A 21,188-nucleotide genomic window follows, 5' to 3' on the forward strand; every position below is an offset into this window, starting at 1 on the left:
TTTTTGTTTTGTTTTACATATTGACTTTTACTGTTCTCTGTTGCCATGGGGACGGAGAGTTGTGATATGGGTCCGGTGGGGACTCTGGGAAGTAGTGTTCCTAAGGGTCAAAGGTAATGCAATGCATAGGGAACAAGGTACCGTTTCAGACGCAGGCATATAAAATAAAAACCATGTTTATAAAAAGCTTTTGATTTGAACAAGCCCCTTTTATGTAGCTGAGATGTGTTGGCACGATGCCTGCCCCTCAGAGAGACTTTAGCATCAAGTACATTTGGATGTTTACTTTTTAGTGTTTAACTCAAGACTTATTGTACTTCTGTTACCAGAATCATTAATAACTACTTTTTCCATGTAATTCTCCTGAAGCTTTTCGTCCCACTTTAGTGAACAGAGAAACGGTGTACCCCCAGCCCCCCCCCCCCCCCCCCCCCTCCCTCTGTAAGAGCTATATAGGATATCAGTATGTAAGAGCTATATAGGATACCTTGACGTAAGTTGACAAGAATTTTCTGCCTAACTCACATGGGTTGTAAAAGAATGAACTACGGTTGGGTTGGAGATTGTTGATGATTGAGTGTGGTGTATTTGAAGGCAATTGAATGCAACTTACAAAGCTTAATAAAATTATATTATTTTAGTATAATTTGTTTTTTTATTAGCAGTTTGTGGCTAATATCTGTTTATTTTTTATTTTTTTATCGATCTTTTACATTTTTCACAAAGTATAACAAAAAGGGACAATAGACATTATGATACAACAATTCAACTATACACCACATGACCCTGACCTGTGTAGCAAGCAGATTCATTTATAATAATACCATGTATCAATGTCATTTAAATGTACAGTAGCTATTCAAAGCAATCCACTGTAGCTAATTCAGTCAGAGAAACAATCGGATGACTGTAATTAGTCTGTAATGGTCTAAGGAAAAGTCAATTACACTTCAAACCACTAATTATAATTTCAGTCTCTACCCTGTTTGATCTCATAGTGTGTTTTAGTCCAAGATGTACTCTTAAGGAGCCTGCCATTATTCCTTAAGGTCCAAGGATCTTGTGTGTTGTTTTCAGAGGTAGACTTGACTCTGACAGTCAAATACTACATCTCAACGTGAATCGATTATCAATTGCGGTACGGTTCTAGAAACATAAAGCCCTTAACTTTCATATCACATTCAAATAATTTCACAAATGAAAAATATACACTTAATGCACTGTCTTAACCGGCTTTATCACAGTTGCAGCGGACGCGTTTCTGGCGAGCTTCCGTTATTACACACAGGTGTTAGGAGCATGCTAGATAGTTAACGTTCATTAGTACCGGTGGCCTCTAACTTCTAACTTCGGTCTTCTTCAACTCGCTGTAACGTGGAGATATGGGCGCACGGAAGCACAAACAGTAACCCTATAAATGCGTGTATCAATTCATCTTTTTTTCTTCATGCTGATATGAAAGATCTGTTTTTTATGCTTTGAAACCCGTACTGCAAGCGATACGTGTTAATGTTGAGCCCGAGCTTCAGGGCGCTTAACAAAACTCCCCCGGGCAGAAGACGCCTTCATCCGGTGACTCTTATGTGGAATGAAAGTCATGATCAAGGACTGTGTGTGTCAATACCACCTACTGGAAAATCCACTGTCTTACTTCATTTTGATCCATTACTATTATTAGATTTAATAAATTAATACATTCTGAAATTGATAATTACATTTTGATATTGCTTGTTTTTGTTGCATGCAGCTCAGTATGAATAGGGAGATAAAAAGTTGTGATTTTTATTAAATCATCTATTTATGTTAATTAAAACGGATTGATATAAGACGAAAATGTAGGTTATATATGGATGCATTATAATCATGATGATAACGGTTGCCTCCATCTCCGTTATGTCCCGCGGTGATACGGACACAAATCTGTATTTGATCGAGCAGGTTAACGTCGGTCAATTTCTCTACCGACAACCGTACGAACGCTTAACGATTTGGAACGTCCCGGGATCCCCGCTGAAACAACTGCACCGTTGGAGAGATTCATTCATCTGATGCGAGCCAGCGAAGACCAAATGTACGGTTTTCCACGCTGACGTAACAGATATTACAATGCAACAAGAATAGATTTAGTCTTGGTTTCTGAGCGGTTCAATACTGTACAGCGACCAGGGAGGGGGGCAGGAAAACAATGATGCACTTCAGGAACATTATCGACCTCGGCGCTACATCATCAACACGATAACCACCTCAATGCAACATCAGTGGATGGTGGATTTGGGGATTTAATTTCATGTCCAGCGGAACGGACTAGTTGCTGCTTGTGGAAGATCTTCATATTGTATTTTGTTGCAGGAGAGTTGCTGCTGCCCGGTGTCTCTGCTGCCCGGTGTCTCCCTCCTATCCAGAACGTTGTTGTGAATGATCAAACATGGCGACTGTACCAGTATATTGCATCTGCAGATTACCGTACGACGTTACTCAGTTTATGATCGAGTGTGATGCCTGCAAGGACTGGTTTCACGGAAGGTAATTGTTTTAACCTATTGGGGTGATTTCCTGTCCGTTTTGCATTGTATTTAGCAGGGTGTTTTTGTCGTTTGCCAGTTTGTGTTGCACACTGTCCACATCTGAAACAGCACAAGACCGAGGCCGCTTGAAGAAGGCGGAGTTAAATACTCTCCGTTGTGACATTAGCGCAAAAAAAAGAGCCATTTTTCTCCCAGCAATGTGGTGATTTTAATATTGAACTGTGTGTTTGGATGATGTACTTTGTATTTCCATAATCATTTCCCAGCTGTATGTCGTGTGGCTCCAGTAGTCATTGTTGTCGCGGAGCAGCGCCCGACCGTAGGACGGAGCGGAGTCTGGAACAGACCGCGGAGAGGCTCCACTTCTCACTCTACATCACGTTCACACGTCCCACCGTTCAAATCTCAACGTACACTCGTCTTTTTAGTTGTCTGTTTTTATTCTTTTTTTTATTGCTTGGGTCACGTTGTAAAAACCGTTTTAGAAAAGCACGAGCCCAAACTCTCCTCTGACAATAACCCGCTCCTCTCCAGCCAGGCTTCAATTCCCTTTGATACCCGAATAAACTCAACTCCACCATTTATGACTAGTGTGAGTTCAAGCGTTACATTAATAGAGTTTATATATATATATTTAAAAAACCACGGATTTCAGCACCCAAAGAAAAGCCGACATTTCCACATAATGCCGCTTTTCTCTGGGTGGTGAAAACCCTGGTTTTTGACAACTTCATTGTATTTGACGTGGGAACTGCGCCCTCACTAGTCGCCGCTCAACTCCGTCTAAACGCTGCGGTTGACTTTAGTCGGCTGGCACATTGATACACGTTGCAGCGTTGCTTTGTTGACTACATTTTTACTGGGAAAAATGTACAAATGACTTGAAGACGACATCTTCACGTCATGTATTTGAAACCACTGTATTCTCCGATAATAATGGGAGTCTGCCGCGTCTTTTCCCCTCTATTTCGTTGTTGTGATGACGTCCTTTGTACGTTTTAATGTCCCAAATACAGGACAACAAACACTTAATATTGGTGGGAATCGGATCATTTTCTATTTCGATCACTTATTGGAAACAGAAAATAGTAAGCAGGCGTTTCAAATCAAAGGAAGATATTTACGCGCGGTAACGTTAACCCTTCTGGACAAGGCTGGATACGATGTACCGTGACCCGCTGCCAGCTACAATGTACGGGATCCCCCGGACGAACAGTCGTTTACAAGAAATATATCGCTAAAATCATCGATGCGAGTCGAGCGATGCCTTTTATTATTCGCGTGAATATCACGAAACTTCGTCGATGCGAGAAATGCAGGTCCACCCGGGGGTCTCGGCTGAGATATTGGGCTTATTTATGGGTGCTGTCTAGCCTGATGATGATGGCACAGTAGCTATTGTCCCTAGCTTGACACTGTTGAATGTAGTAGCCTAATAACCCATAACCTGGCATCTATAATTCACTCTTCATACTAAGGGGTTGCCCGTACAGAACTAGCTAAGTACAGTATTGTGTTAAACTACTATTTTACTACGTAGGCTATTAGTTCATCCCACCATGCCTGGTAGTGTGCATACTTAATAGCTGATAAGTCATCAATGTATTTACATTATTGATTGAACAGGTCAGACATGATGATCCCGTCCCCTTTCCCTGGCTGGCTGTCTGTCTGTCTGTCTGCTGTTAGTTATTCACCTGTCTGTCTGTCTGTCTGTCTGTCTGTCTGTCTGTCTGTCTGTCTGTCTGCTGTTAGTTATTCACCTGTCTGTCTGTCTGTCTGCTGTTAGTTATTCACCTGTCTGTCTGCTGTTAGTTATTCACCTGTCTGTCTGCTGTTAGTTATTCACCTGTCCGTCTGTCTGTCTGTCTGTCTGTCTGTCTGTCTGTCTGCTGTTAGTTATTCACCTGTCTGTCTGTCTGCTGTTAGTTATTCACCTGTCTGTCTGTCTGTCTGTCTGTCTGTCTGTCTGTCTGTCTGTCTGTCTGTCTGTCTGTCTGTCTGCTGTTAGTTATTCACCTGTCTGTCTGTCTGCTGTTAGTTATTCACCTGTCTGTCACTACTACATGATTCAATGTACTGGGAGGACTGGGACTGTTGTGAGGACTGGGACTGTTGTGAGGACTGGGACTGTTGTGAGGACTGGGACTGTTGTGAGGACTGGGACTGTTGTGAGGACTGGGACTGTTGTGAGGACTGGGACTGTTGGGAGGACTGGGACTGTTGACAGTAGAGCAATGTGTTCATGGGAGACACTCTAACCTGTTCTGGCCTGCAGCATCAAGCTAAACCAATATGGGCATTTCAGTTTCTCCACTTGATCATATTTCTAGACCAAGATGAGATGTTACTCTGAATTGATCTAAGGTGTGGGTTGCGTTTCCCTTATCAGTTTTACCCATGGTCGGTCGTTTACCCTTGTTTGTTTCCCCGTGGTCGTTTGTTTCCCCGTGGTCGTTTGTTTCCCCGTGGTTGTTTGTTTCCCCGTGGTCGTTTGTTTCCCAGTGGTCGTTTGTTTCCCCGTGGTCGGTCGTTTCCCCGTGGTCGGTCGTTTCCCCGTGGTCGGTCGTTTCCCCGTGGTCGGTCGTTTCCCCGTGGTCGTTTACTCATTTTGTATTGTTTAGTCATATCAGTAGCGTGTTGCTTGGCTTTTCCCTTGGCCTGCAGTCTACTGTCTGGCTGCTGTCTGGCATCATAACATAATGACGTGATTTACAGCTTGTCACTGACTGCATATAAAGCTGAACTAACAGGACGTTTCAGTGGGGAGTGAGACAGGGTAGGGAGTGAGACAGGGTAGGGAGTGAGACAGGGTAGGGAGTGAGACAGGGTAGGGGTTGAGACAGGGTAGGTTGATGCCTGCTGAGTCTGGCGGCTCTCAGTAACATCATACGTTCTATCACAATGAAAAACGCTGTTATTTACGTGTATTACAGGTTATTGCTGCAAATTAAACAGACCAGCCTATATGAACCACCGAGGCCTATCCGATCTGACATGTTACTGATGTTGTAATTGGTGTGTTAATGTGGTCTAATAAGATGATAACCCTGGTCTCCCGCGGGGGGGGGGGGGGATTAAACAACGTCTTGACCATTAGACCAAGATAAACATGTCGTATGGCTTTGTGGGGACATGTTGAAGTCGCAGGTGGGGCTACATCATCACGTCATCATGGGTAACCGTGACCGACTCGTGTCCACTACACCAAGTGAATAAATACACACACAGGGCCTTCAGAGAGTGTATCTGTGTCAGACGTGTTTACTCCTATTTGTCAGTTAAAATTATTAGTCAGATGTCTCAGAAAATGCAGTTTTATAATATTTACAGGCTTAGTTGTTACAGCCTGAAAATATATAGAAATGTCTCATTTACACAAGTATTCACACCACTGAGTCAATACATGTTAGAATCACCTCTGGTAGCGATTACACCTGTGAGTCTTTCTGGGTAAGTCTCTAAGAGTGATTATAGCTGTGAGTCTTTCTGGGTAAGTCTCTAAGAGCTTTCCACACCTGGATTGTACAATATTTGCACATTGTTATTTATTTTTTAATTCTTCAAGTTAGGTCAAAACTGTAACTAGGTCACTCAGGAACATTCGCTGTCGTCTTGGTAAGCAACTCCAGTGTAGATTTGGCCTTGTGTTTTAAGTTATTGTCCTGCTGAATGGTGAATTTGTCTCCCGGTGTTGGTTGGAAAGCAGACTGAACCAGGTTTTCCTCTAGGATTTTGCCTGTGCTTAGCTCTATGCCGTTTCTTTTTATCCTTAACAACTCCCTAGCCGATGACAAGCATACCCATAACAGCCACCGCCATGCATGAAAATATGAAGAGTGGTACTCTGTTGTGTGTTGTGTTTGCCCCAAACATAACGCTTTGTATTCAGGACATAAAGTTCACTTCTTGGCCCCATTTTATGCAGTTTTACTTTAGTGTCTTATTGCAAACAGGATTATTAAAAAAAAAAAATATTTGTACTCTGTACAGGCTTCCATCTTTTCACTGTCATTTAGGTTAATATTGTGGAGTAACTCAGTTTTCTTCTATCACAACCATTGGCCTCATGGTGAAATCCCTGAGCGGTTTAATTAAGTGTAATTAATATCTTCACCATGCTCAAAAAAATATTAAATGTCTGCTTTTTTATTTAATCTTACCCATCTACCAATAGGTGCCCTTCTTTGCGAATCATTGGAAAACCTCCCTGGTCTTTGTGGTTGAATCTGTTAGAAATTCACTGCACGACTGAGGGACCGTACAGATCATTGTATGTGTGGGATACAGAGATGTGGTAGTCATTCAAAAATCATGTTAAACACTATTATTGCACACAGGGTCCATGCAACTTATTATGTGACTTGTTAAGCACATTTTTACTCATGAAATTATTTAGGCTCCTTACCATAAAGTGGTTGAATAATTATCGACTCAAGACATTTCAGCTCTTAATTTTTTATTAATTTGTAAACATTTAAAAAACATATAATTACACATTAACATTATGGGGTATTGTGTGTGTAGGCCGGGGATGCGCTGTGGGGCCGGGGACAGGACGCGCTGTGGGGCCGGGGACAGGACGCGCTGTGGGGCCGGGGACGCGCTGTGGGGCCGGGGACGCGCTGTGGGGCCGGGGACGCGCTGTGGGGCCGGGGACGCGCTGTGGGGCCGGGGACAGGACGCGCTGTGGGCCGGGGACGCGCTGTGGGGCCGGATGCGCTGTGGGGACAGGGATGTGGGGCCGGGGACGCGCTGTGGGGCAAAGATCATACCTTTTGGAGATATGTCCTCTGGTCTGATGAAAAAAACATAGAACTGTTTGGCCGTAATGACAATCGTTATGTTTGGAGGAAAAAGGGAAAGGCTTGAAAGCCGAAGAACACCATCCCAACCGTAAAGCACGGGAGTGGCAGCATCATGTTGTGTGGGTGCTTTGCTGCAGGACGTAACCTGCTCCAGAGGAAGGTCCTGGACGTGACCTGCTCCAGAGGAAGGTCCTGAACGTGACCTGCTCCAGAGGAAGGTCCTGAACGTAACCTGCTCCAGAGGAAGGTCCTGGACGTAACCTGCTCCAGAGGAAGGTCCTGGACGTGACCTGCTCCAGAGGAAGGTCCTGAACGTAACCTGCTCCAGAGGAAGGTCCTGGACGTAACCTGCTCCAGAGGAAGGTCCTGGACATGACCTGCTCCAGGGGAAGGTCCTGGACATGACCTGCTCCAGGGGAAGGTCCTGGACGTGACCTGCTCCAGGGGAAGGTCCTGGACGTGACCTGCTCCAGGGGAAGGTCCTGGACGTGACCTCCTCCAGGGGACAGCCCATAGGGCAGGAGCCTAAACCTGTTTCTGTAGCTTTAGGAAGCTTGGACTGGCAGTGGCTAATAGAGTTATGGTTATTGTTCCACATGGACAGATGGGTGTCAATCCTTGTTTATTATTATCAGAGTCTATTTAAAACAGGTATTGATTTCTATGCTGATGCCCTCTTATCTGTGTTCAATCTGTCTTAATGTAGCCTAGTATTTTTCTGTGTTCCAGCTGTGTTCATGTAGCCAAGTATATCTGTGTATTTCAGATGTGTTGGATCAAATAAAATGTTATTTGTCACATGCTTCGTAAACAGAAGATCTAACTTAGACTAACAGTGAAATACTTACGGCTCCTTCCCAACAATGCAGAGAGATTTTTTTTTTTATAATAGAGAAATAATAACACAAGGAATAAATTCACAATGAGTAATGATAACTTGGCTATATACGCAGGTTACCAGTACCGAGGCGATATGCAGGGGTATGAAGTACAGTGAGCTCCAGAAGTATTGGGATCATGACATGTTGTTGTTTTGGCTCTGTACTCCAGCACTTTGGATTTTAAATGATACAATGACTATGAGGTTAAAGTACAGATTGTCAGCTTTAATATGAGGGTATTTTCACTCATATCGGATGAACCGTTTAGAAATGACAAATGTCCAAAAAAACTAAGATTACTAAACAAAATTACATGTCTGTGACAGTCATTCTTTTATTGGACAAAAATGCTCATGTTAAATCCATCCATGATTATCATGACGCTTCACTTGTGTGTCCCACTACTTTCGCTTTGGTCTTCCAACAACATGCGGGAGGAAACGGTGCAATAGCCGCTGAATCAGGAATTCCCCAGGGTAGTTGTTTAGGCCCTTTGCTTTTTATTTTTTTTACTAACAACATGCTACTGACTTTGAGTAAAGCCAGAGTTTCTATGTATGTGGATGACTCAACACTATACATGTCAGCTACTACAGCGACTGAAATGACTGCAACACTCAACTAAGAGCTGCAGTTAGTTTCAGAGTGGGTGGCAAGGAATAAGTTAGCCCTATAATATTTCTAAAACTTAAAGCATTGTATTTGGGACAAAACATTTACTAAACCTCAACTAAATATTGTAATAAATAATGTGGAAATTGAGCAAATTGAGATGACTAAACTGTTTGGAGTAACCCTGGGTTGTAAACTGTCATGGTAAAAACATGTTGATACAACAGTAGCTAAGATGGGGAGAAGTCTGTCCATCATAAAGCGATGTTATACCTTCTTAACCTCTCTAGGGTACGTGGGACGTCCGCCTGACCAACATCCAGTGAAAGTGCAGGGCGCCAAATTCAAACTACAGAAATCTCATAATTAAAATTCCTCAAACATATATGTATTATACACATTTTTAAAGATAAACTTGTTGTTAATCCCACCGCAGTGTCCGATTTCAAAAAGGCTTACCATGCGATTGTTAGGTCACTACCTAGTCACAAAAAAAACAGCCATTTTTCCAGCCAAAGAGAGGAGTCACAAAAAGAATATAGAGAGAAAATTAATCACTAATCTTTGATGATCTTCATCAGATGGCACTCATAGGACTTCATGTTACACAATACGTGTGTTTTGTTCGATAAAGGTAATATTTATATCCAAAAATCTCTTGTTTACATTGGTGCGTTATGTTTTGCCTCCAAAACATCCGGTGAAAGTGCAGAGAGCCACGTCAATTTACGGAAATACTCATCATAAATGTTGATGAAAATACAACTGTTATGCACGGAATTAAAGATATACTTCTCCTTACTGCAACCGCTGTGTCAGATTTCAAATATGCTTTATGGAAAAAGCACACCATGCAATAATCTGAGTACAGCGCTCAGAGACCAAAACAAGCAATACAGATACCCGCCATGTTATGGAGTCAACAAAAGTCAGAAATAGCATTATAAATATTCACTTACCTTTGATGATCTTCATCAGAATGCACTCCCAGGAATCCCAGTTCCACAATAAATGTTAGTTCGATAAAGTCCATTTATGTCCAAATACCTCCTTTTTGTTTGCGCATTTAGTCCAGTAATCCAAATGCACAGGCACTAGGTCCAGACAAAGTCCAAAAAGTTATATTACAGTTCGTAGAAACATGTCAAACGATGGATATAATCAATCTTTAGGATGTTTTTATCATAAATCTTCAATAATGTTTCAACCGGAGACTTCCTTTGTCTTTAGAAATGAAAGGGAACGGAGCTAACTCTCACAGGCGCGCGCCTGACTGAGCACATGGCCTTCTGGCAGACCCATTGCTCAATCAGCTCTCATTCTCTCCCACGTCACAGTAGAAGCCTGAAACAAGGTTCTAAAGACTGTTGACATCTAGTGGAAGCATTAGGAAGTGCAATATGACCCCACAGACACTGTTAATTGGATAGGCTAAGACTTGAAAACCTACAAACCTCAGATTTCCCACTTCCTGGTTGGATTTTTCTCAGGTTTTTGCCTGCCATATGAGTTCTGTTATATTCACAGACATCATTCAAACAGTTTTAGAAACTTCAGAGTGTTTTCTATCCAAATCTATCATCTATCCTAGCTTCTGGTCCTGAGTAGCAGGCAGTTTACTCTGGGCACGCTATTCGTGAAAACACTGCCCCCTAACGCAAAGAATTTAACAACACTATCAAGAAAGGCATGTCCTACAGGCCCTAGTTTTGTCACACTAATGTTCAGTAGTGTGGTCAGGTGCCTGGTTCAGAACAGGGCAACACGGCTGGTCCTTGGATGTACACAGAGCGCTAAATTTAATAATATGCATGTCAAACTCTCCTGGCTCAAAGTGGAGGAGAGTGACGTCATCACAACTTGTATTTATGAGAGGTATTGACATGTTGAATGCACCAAGCTGTCGTTCTAAACTACTGGCGCACAGCTCAGACACCCATGCATACCCCAGAAGACATGCCACAAGATGTCCCTTCACAGTCCCCAAGTATAGAACAGACTATGGGAGGTGCACAGTACTACATAGAGCCATGACTACATGGAACTCTATTCCACAGTACTACATAGAGCCATGACTACATGGAACTCTATTCCACAGTACTACATAGAGACATGACTACATTTAACTTTATTCCACTTCAAGTAACTGATGCAGCAGTAAAATTTGATTTTAAAAAACAGATTAAAAAACACCTTATGGAACAGCGGGGGACTGTGAAGCAACACAAACATAGACACATGCATACACACACGATAACATACGCACTATACATATACATGGATTTAGTACTGTAGATATGTGGTAGTGGTGGAGTAGAGGCATGAGGGCACACAGTGTGTTGTGAAATCTGTGAATGTAATGTTTTTGTTTTTAAAATGGTATAAACTGCCTTAATTTTGCTGTACACCAGGAAGAGTAGCTGCTGCCTTGGCAGGAACTAATAGGGATCCATAATAAACCACAGGAAGAGTAGCTGCTGCCTTGGCAGGAACTAATGGGGATTCATAATAAACCCCAGGAAGAGTAGCTGCTGCCTTGGCAGGAACTAATGGGGATCCATAATAAACCCCAGGAAGAGTAGTTGCTGCCTTGGCAGGAACTAATGGGGATCCATAATAAACCCCAGGAAGAGTAGCTGTTGCCTTGGCAGGAACTAATGGGGATCCATAATAAACCCCAGGAAGAGTATTTGCTGCCTTGGCAGGAACTAATGGGATCCATAATAAACCCCAGGAAGAGTAGCTGTTGCCTTGACAGGAACTAATGGGGATCCATAATAAACCCCAGGAAGAGTAGCTGTTGCCTTGACAGGAACTAATGGGGATTCATAATAAACCCCAGGAAGAGTAGCTGCTGCCTTTAGTTCTGTTCCCAGTCAAACAACCAATAATACTGAATTTAGTTCTGTTCCCAGTCAAACAACCAATGATACTGCACTATTCTGGTTCTGTTCCCAGTCAAACAACCAATAATACTGCACAACATATTTTCCTGTGTTTGGTCCGGACTGCGTTTCTCACCTGCAGTGAACCGCACCATGGTATGAATTTAATCGGACCGAGAACAAATTCTTATTTACAATGACGGCTTAGGAACAGTGGCCTTGTTCAGGGGCAGAACAACCATTTTTTTTTTTTACCTTGTCAGCTCGGGGATTCGATCCGCCAACCTTTCGGTTACTGGCCCCACGCTCTAACCACTAGGCTGCCTGCCACCCCAAAAGAGCGTAGAGAGGCTCTATTAAGCGTCATGCAGACATGCCATCACTGTGATGAATGGAACAGTCAGACATGTTGGCCAGCAACCTTCACCTGTCAGAGGCTGCAGCTTTCACAGGCTCATCATGTGTACAAATACAGAAGGTAACTCACTGATACATTTGAAAAGCCAATCGTGAAACAGAATTTATGTAAACTGACATGTTTGAAATGTTCTACTTCCTAGATGCATATAATGTCCAGGGTATAACCAGCCTGATCACTATATAATGTCCAGGGTATAACCAGCCTGATACCATATAATGCCCAGGGTATAACCTAGCCTGATCACCATATAATGTCCAGGGTATAACCTAGCCTGGTGGAACCAGCCTGATCACCATATAATGTCCAGGGTATAACCAGCCTGATCACCATGTAATGTCCAGGGTATAACCAGCCTGATCACCATATAATGTCCAGGGTGTAACCTAGCCTGATCACCATATAATGTCCAGGGTATAACCTAGCCTGATCACCATATAATGTCCAGGGTATAACCAGCCTGATCACCATATAATGTCCAGGGTATAACCTAGCCTGGTGTTACCAGCCTGATCACCATATAATGTCCAGGGTATAACCAGCCTGATCACCATATAATGTCCAGGGTATAACCTAGCCTGGTGTTACCAGCCTGATCACCATATAATGTCCAGGGTATAACCAGCCTGATGGAACCAGTCTGATCTCCATATAATGTCCAGGGTATAACCTAGCCTGGTGGAACCAGCCTGATCACTGTGTTCACCATAGAATGACCAGGGTATAGCCTAGCCTGGTGGAACCAGCCTGATCACCAAATAATGTCCAGGGTATAACCTAGCCTGGTGGAACCAGCCTGATCACCATATAATGTCTAGGGTATAACCTAGCCTGGTGGGAACCAGCCTGATCACCATACAATGTCCAGGGTATAACCTAGCCTGGTGGAACCAGCCTGATCTCCATATAATGTCCAGGGTTTAACCTAGCCTGGTGGAAGCAGCCTGATCACTGTGTTCACCATAGAATGACCAGGGTATAACCTAGCCTGGTGGAACCAGCCTGATCACCATATAATGTCCAGGGTATAACCTAGCCTGGTGGAACCAGCCTGATCACCATATAATGTCCAGGGTATAACCAGCCTGATCACCATATAATGTCCAGGGTATAACCTAGCCTGATGGAACCAGCCTGATCACCATATAATGTCCAGGGTATAACCAGCCTGATCACCATATAATGTCCAGGGTATAACCAGCCTGATCACCATATAATGTCCAGGGTATAACCTAGCCTGGTGGAACCAGCCTGATCACCATATAATGTCCAGGGTATAACCAGCCTGATCACCATGTAATGTCCAGGGTATAACCAGCTTGATCGCCATGTAATATCCAGGGTATAACCAGCCTGATCACCATATAATGTCCAGGGTATAACCAGCCTGATCACCATATAATGTCCAGGGTATAACCTAGCCTGATGGAACCAGCCTGATGACCATATCATGTCCAGGGTATAACCTAGCCTGATGGAACCAGCCTGATCACCATATAATGTCCAGGGTATAACCAGCCTGATCACCATATAATATCCAGGGTATAACCTAGCCTGGTGTTACCAGCTTGATCACCATATAATGTCCAGGGTATAACCTAGCCTGATGGAACCAGTCTGATCTCCATATAATGTCCAGGGTATAACCTAGTCTGGTGGAACCAGCCTGATCACTGTGTTCACCATAGAATGACCAGGGTATAGCCTAGCCTGGTGGAACCAGCCTGATCACCATATAATGTCCAGGGTATAACCTAGCCTGGTGGAACCAGCCTGATCACCATATAATGTCTAGGGTATAACCTAGCTTGGTGGGAACCAGCCTGATCACCATATAATGTCCAGGGTATAACCTAGCCTGGTGGAACCAGCCTGATCTCCATATAATGTCCAGGGTATAACCAGCCTGATGGAACCAGTCTGATCTCCATATAATGTCCAGGGTATAACCTAGCCTGGTGGAACCAGCCTGATCACTGTTCACCATAGAATGACCAGGGTATAGCCTAGCCTGGTGGAACCAGCCTGATCACCATATAATGGCCAGGGTATAACCTAGCCTGGTGGAACCAGCCTGATCACCATATAATGTCTAGGGTATAACCTAGCCTGGTGGGAACCAGCCTGATCACCATATAATGTCCAGGGTATAACCTCTACTGGTGGAACCAGCCTGATCACTGTGTTCACCATAGAATGACCAGGGTATAACCTAGCCTGGTGGATCCAGCCTGATCACCATATAATGTCCAGGGTATAACCAGCCTGATCACCATATAATGTCCAGGGTATAACCTAGCCTGATGGAACCAGCCTGATCACCATTTAATGTCCAGGGTATAACCAGCCTGATCACCATATGATGTCCAGGGTATAAGCTAGCCTGGTGTTACCAGCCTGATCACCATATAATGTCCAGGCCAGGGTATAACCTAGCCTGATGGAACCAGTCTGATCTCCATATAATGTCCAGGGTATAACCTAGCCTGGTGGAACCAGCCTGATCACTGTGTTCACCATAGAATGACCAGGGTATAGCTTAGCCTGGTGGAACCAGCCTGATCACCATATAATGTCCAGGGTATAACCTAGCCTGGTGGAACCAGCCTGATCACCATATAATGTCTAGGGTATAACCTAGCCTGGTGGGAACCAGCCTGATCACCATATAATGTCCAGGGTATAACCTAGCCTGGTGGAACCAGCCTGATCTCCATATAATGTCCAGGGTATAACCTAGCCTGGTGGAACCAGCCTGATCACTGTGTTCACCATAGAATCACCAGGGTATGACCTAGCCTGGTGGAACCAGCCTGATCACCATATAATGTCCAGGGTATAACCTAGCCTGGTGGAACCAGCCTGATCACCATATAATGTCCAGGGTATAACCAGCCTGATCACCATATAATGTCCAGGGTATAACCAGCCTGATCACCATATAATGTCCAGGGTATAACCTAGCCTGGTGGAACCAGCCTGATCACCATATAATGTCCAGGGTATAACCAGCCTGATCACCATGTAATGTCCAGGGTATAACCAGCCTGATCACCAAATAATGTCCAGGGTATAACCAGCCTGATCACCATATAATGTCCAGGGTATAACCTAGCCTGATAGAACCAGCCTGATCACCATATAATGTCCAGGGTATAACCAGCCTGATCACCATGTAATGTCCAGGGTATAACCAGCCTGATCACCATATAATGTCCAGGGTATAACCAGCCTGATCACCATATAATGTCCAGGGTATAACCTAGCCTGATAGAACCAGCCTGATGACCATATCATGTCCAGGGTATAACCTAGCCTGATGGAACCAGCCTGATCGCCATATAATGTCCAGGGTATAACCAGCCTGATCACCATATAATGTCCAGGGTATAACTAGCCTGATCACCATATAATGTCCAGGGTATAACCTAGCCTGATGGAACCAGCCTGATCACCAAATAATGTCTAGGGTATAACCAGCCTGATCACCATATAATGTCCAGGGTATAACCTAGCCTGATGGAACCAGCCTGATCACCATATAATGTCCAGGGTATAACCAGCCTGATCACCATATAATGTCCAGGGTATAACCTAGCCTGATGGAACCAGCCTGATCACCATATAATGTCCAGGGTATAACCAGCCGGATCACCATATAATGTCCAGGGTATAACCAGCCTGATCACCATATAATGTCCAGGGTATAACCAGCCTGATCACCATATAATGTCCAGGGTATAACCTAGCCTGGTGGAACCAGCCTGATCACCATATAATGTCCAGGGTAAAACCTAGCCTGGTGGAACCAGCCTGATCACCATATAATGTCCAAGGTATAACCTAGCCTGGTGGAACCAGCCTGATCACCATATAATGTCCAGGGTATAACCTAACCTGATGGAACCAGCCTGATCACCATATAATGTCCAGGGTATAACCTAGCCTGGTGGAACCAGCCTGATCACCATATAATGTCCAGGGTAAAACCTTGCCTGGTGGAACCAGCCTGATCACCATATAATGTCCAGGGTATAACCTAGCCTGATGGAACCAGCCTGATCACCATATAACGTCCAGGGTATAACCTAGCCTGATGGAACCAGCCTGATGACAATATCATGTCCAGGGTATAACCTAGCCTGATGGAACCAGCCTGATCACCATATAATGTCCAGGGTATAACCTAGCCTGATGGAACCAGTCTGATCTCCATATAATGTCCAGGGTATAACCTAGCCTGGTGGAACCAGCCTGATCACTTTGTTCACCATAGAATGACCAGGGTATGGCCTAGCCTGGTGGAACCAGCTTGATCACCATATAATGTCCAGGGTATAACCTAGCCTGGTGGAACCAGCCTGATCACCATATAATGTCTAGGGTATAACCTAGCCTGGTGGGAACCAGCCTGATCACCATATAATGTCCAGGGTATAACATAGCCTGGTGGAACCAGCCTGATCTCCATATAATGTCCAGGGTATAACCTAGCCTGGTGGAACCAGCCTGATCACTGTGTTCACCATAGAATGACCAGGGTATAACCTAGCCTGGTGGAACCAGCCTGATCACCATATAATGTCCAGGGTATAACCAGCCTGATCACCATATAATGTCCAGGGTATAACCTAGCCTGATGGAACCAGCCTGATCACCATATAATGTCTAGGGTATAACCAGCCTGATCACCATATAATGTCCAGGGTATAACCTAGCCTGATGGAACCAGCCTGATCACCATATAATGTCCAGGGTATAACCAGCCTGATCACCATATAATGTCCAGGGTATAACCTAGCCTGATGGAACCAGCCTGATCACCATATAATGTCCAGGGTATAACCAGCCTGATCACCATATAATGTCCAGGGTATAACCAGCCTGATCACCATATAATGTCCAGGGTATAACCAGCCTGATCACCATATAATGTCCAGGGTAAAACCTAGCCTGGTGGGAACCAGCCTGATCACCATATAATGTCCAGGGTATAACCTAGCCGGTTGGAACCAGCCTGATCACCATATAATGTCCAGGGTAAAACCTAGCCTGGTGGAACCAGCCTGATCAACATATAATGTCCAGGGTATAACCTAGCCTGGTGGAACCAGCCTGATCACCATATAATGTCCAGGGTATAACCTAACCTGATGGAACCAGCCTGATCACCATATAATGTCCAGGGTATAAACTAGCCTGGTGGAACCAGCCTGATCACCATATAATGTCCAGGGTCAAACCTAGCCTGGTGGAACCAGCCTGATCACCATATAATGTCCAGGGTATAACCTAGCCTGGTGGAACCAGCCTGATCACCATATAATGTCTAGGGTATAACCTAGCCTGGTGGAACCAGCCTGATCACCATATAATGTCTAGGGTATAACCTAGCCTGATGGGAACCAGCCTGATGACCATATAATGTCCAGGGTATAACCTAGCCTGGTGGAACCAGCCTGATCACTATATAATGTCCAGGGTATAACCTAGCCTGGTGGAACCAGCCTGATAACCATATAATGTCCAGGGTATAACCTAGCCTGGTAGAACTAATCAACATTCTATTTGATTTCCCATTTGATGATATCAGAAGTGAAATAGAAAGGCTAATGCAGCGATCAGGTTGGTTCCACCAGGCTAATCATTACCACCATAGATAATGAAATCAGTACTCCGTGTGTGTGTGACCGACCAGTATATTTGATGAAGTTCAGACAGGCTTGATACTGATGTCTCTGAATGGAGAGAGACCTGGCACTCTGATAGACAGGCTTGATACTGATGTCTCTGAATGGAGAGAGACCTGGCACTCTGATAGACACGCTTGATACTGATGTCTCTGAATGGAGAGAGACCTGGCACTCTGATAGACAGGCTTGATACTGATGTCTCTGAATGGAGAGAGACCTGGCACTCTGATAGACAGGCTTGATACTGATGTCTCTGAATGGACAGAGACCAGACAGACAGATACTGATGTCTCTGAATGGAGAGAGACCAGAAAGACAGATACTGATGTCTCTGAATGGAGAGAGACCTGGCACTCTGATAGACAGGCTTGATACTGATGTCTCTGAATGGAGAGAGACCTGGCACTCTGACAGACAGGCTTGATACTGATGTCTCTGAATGGAGAGAGACCAAACAGACAGATACTGATGTCTCTGATTGGACAGAGACCTGGCACTCTGACAGACAGACAGATACTGATGTCTCTGATTGGACAGAGACCAAACAGACAGATACTGATGTCTCTGAATGGACAGAGACCAGACAGACAGCTGCTGATGTCTCTGAACGGACAGAGACCTGGCACTCTGACAGACATACAGATACTGATGTCTCTGATTGGACAGAGACCTGGCACTCAGCATTAAAATGTTACTTGACACAACTTTTACTTGTTGTCTTTTTTTCTTTTTGAATGAATTGGTATTAGTCTATATGGGAGGGAGAACCCCTGTGTGTTCTGGACCAGGATCAGGTATTAGTCTATATGGGAGGGAGAACCCCTGTGTGTTCTGGACCAGGATCAGGTATTAGTCAATATGGGGAGGGAGAACCCCTGTGTGTTCTGGACCAGGATCAGGTATTAGTCAATATGGGGAGGGAGAACCCCTGTGTGTTCTGGACCAGGATCAGGTATTAGTCTATATGGGGAGGGAGAACCCCTGTGTGTTCTGGACCAGGATCAGGTATTAGTCAATATGGGGAGGGAGAACCCCTGTGTGTTCTGGACCAGGATCAGGTATTAGTCTATATGGGAGGGAGAACCCCTGTGTGTTCTGGACCAGGATCAGGTATTAGTCAATATGGGGAGGGAGAACCCCTGTGTGTTCTGGACTAGGATCAGGTATTAGTCTATATGGGAGGGAGAACCCCTGTTTGTTCTGGACCAGGATCAGGTATTAGTCTATATGGGAGGGAGAACCCCTGTGTGTTCTGGACCAGGATCAGGTATTAGTCAATATGGGGAGGGAGAACCCCTGTGTGTTCTGGACCAGGATCAGGTATTAGTCAATATGGGGAGGGAGAACCCCTGTGTGTTCTGGACTAGGATCAGGTATTAGTCTATATGGGAGGGAGAACCCCTGTGTGTTCTGGACCAGGATCAGGTATTAGTCTATATGGGGAGGGAGAACCCCTGTGTGTTCTGGACCAGGATCAGGTATTAGTCAATATGGGGAGGGAGAACCCCTGTGTGTTCTGGACTAGGATCAGGTATTAGTCTATATGGGAGGGAGAACCCCTGTTTGTTCTGGACCAGGATCAGGTATTAGTCTATATGGGAGGGAGAACCCCTGTGTGTTCTGGACCAGGATCAGGTATTAGTCAATATGGGGAGGGAGAACCCCTGTGTGTTCTGGACTAGGATCAGGTATTAGTCTATATGGGGAGGGAGAACCCCTGTGTGTTCTGGACTAGGATCAGGTATTAGTCTATATGGGAGGGAGAACCCCTGTGTGTTCTGGACCAGGATCAGGTATTAGTCTATATGGGGAGGGAGAACCCCTGTGTGTTCTGGACCAGGATCAGGTATTAGTCTATATGGGGAGGGAGAACCCCTGTGTGTTCTGGACCAGGATCAGGTATTAGTCAATATGGGGAGGGAGAACCCCTGTGTGTTCTGGACCAGGATCAGGTATTAGTCAATATGGGGAGGGAGAACCCCTGTGTGTTCTGGACCAGGATCAGGTATAAGTCTATATGGGAGGGAGAACCCCTGTGTGTTCTGGACGAGGATCAGGTATTAGTCTATATGGGGAGGGAGAACCCCTGTGTGTTCTGGACCAGGATCAGGTATTAGTCTATATGGGGAGGGAGAACCCCTGTGTGTTCTGGACCAGGATCAGGTATTAGTCTATATGGGGAGGGAGAACCCCTGTGTGTTCTGGACCAGGATCAGGTATTAGTCTATATGGGGAGGGAGAACCCCTGTGTGTTCTGGACCAGGATCAGGTATTAGTCAATATGGGGAGGGAGAACCCCTGTGTGTTCTGGACCAGGATCAGGTATTAGTCTATATGGGGAGGGAGAACCCCTGTGTGTTCTGGACCAGGATCAGGTATTAGTCTATATGGGGAGGGAGAACCCCTGTGTGTTCTGGACCAGGATCAGGTATTAGTCTATATGGGGAGGGAGAACCCCTGTGTGTTCTGGACCAGGATCAGGTATTAGTCTATATGGGAGGGAGAACCCCTGTGTGTTCTGGACCAGGATCAGGTATTAGTCTATATGGGAGGGAGAATCCCTGTGTGTTCTGGACCAGGATCAGGTATTAGTCTATATGGGGAGGGAGAACCCCTGTGTGTTCTGGACCAGGATCAGGTATTAGTCTATATGGGAGGGAGAACCCCTGTGTGTTCTGGATCAGGTATTAGTCTATATGGGGAGGGAGAACCCCTGTGTGTTCTGGACCAGGATCAGGTATTAGTCAATATGGGGAGGGAGAACCCCTGTGTGTTCTGGACCAGGATCAGGTACTAGTCAATATGGGGAGGGAGAACCCCTGTGTGTTCTGGACCAGGATCAGGTATTAGTCAATATGGGGAGGGAGAACCCCTGTGTGTTCTGGACCAGGATCAGGTACTAGTCAATATGGGGAGGGAGAACCCCTGTGTGTTCTGGACTAGGATCAGGTATTAGTCTATATGGGGAGGGAGAACCCCTGTGTGTTCTGGACTAGGATCAGGTATTAGTCAATATGGGGAGGGAGAACCCCTGTGTGTTCTGGACTAGGATCAGGTATTAGTCAATATGGGGAGGGAGAACCCCTGTGTGTTCTGGACCAGGATCAGGTATTAGTCAATATGGGGAGGGAGAACCCCTGTGTGTTCTGGACCAGGATCAGGTATTAGTCAATATGGGGAGGGAGAACCCCTGTGTGTTCTGGACCAGGATCAGGTATTAGTCAATATGGGGAGGGAGAACCCCTGTGTGTTCTGGACCAGGATCAGGTATTAGTCTATATGGGAGGGAGAACCCCTGTGTGTTCTGGACCAGGATCAGGTATAAGTCTATATGGGGAGGGAGAACCCCTGTGTGTTCTGGACTAG

General features: G+C 44.9%; 1 protein-coding gene across 2 annotated transcripts in view; it reads left to right on the plus strand.

Annotated features, from left to right (window-relative positions):
- Positions 1-1,929: 1,929 nt before the first annotated feature.
- The window catches only part of LOC110529064 (lysine-specific demethylase phf2), a 133,808-nt gene continuing 114,549 nt past the window's right edge, over positions 1,930-21,188 (plus strand). The window contains exon 1 of one of the 2 annotated variants that reach the window (XM_036984353.1): positions 1,930-2,523. In XM_036984353.1, the coding sequence (XP_036840248.1) occupies positions 2,426-2,523 (98 nt within the window). In that variant the 5' untranslated portion in view covers positions 1,930-2,425. The remainder of the gene's footprint in view (positions 2,524-21,188) is intronic. The other variant, XM_036984354.1, reaches the window with a different exon arrangement.

The sequence above is a fragment of the Oncorhynchus mykiss genome, chromosome 7, assembly GCF_013265735.2.
Source record: "Oncorhynchus mykiss isolate Arlee chromosome 7, USDA_OmykA_1.1, whole genome shotgun sequence".
NCBI lineage: Eukaryota > Metazoa > Chordata > Actinopteri > Salmoniformes > Salmonidae > Oncorhynchus > Oncorhynchus mykiss.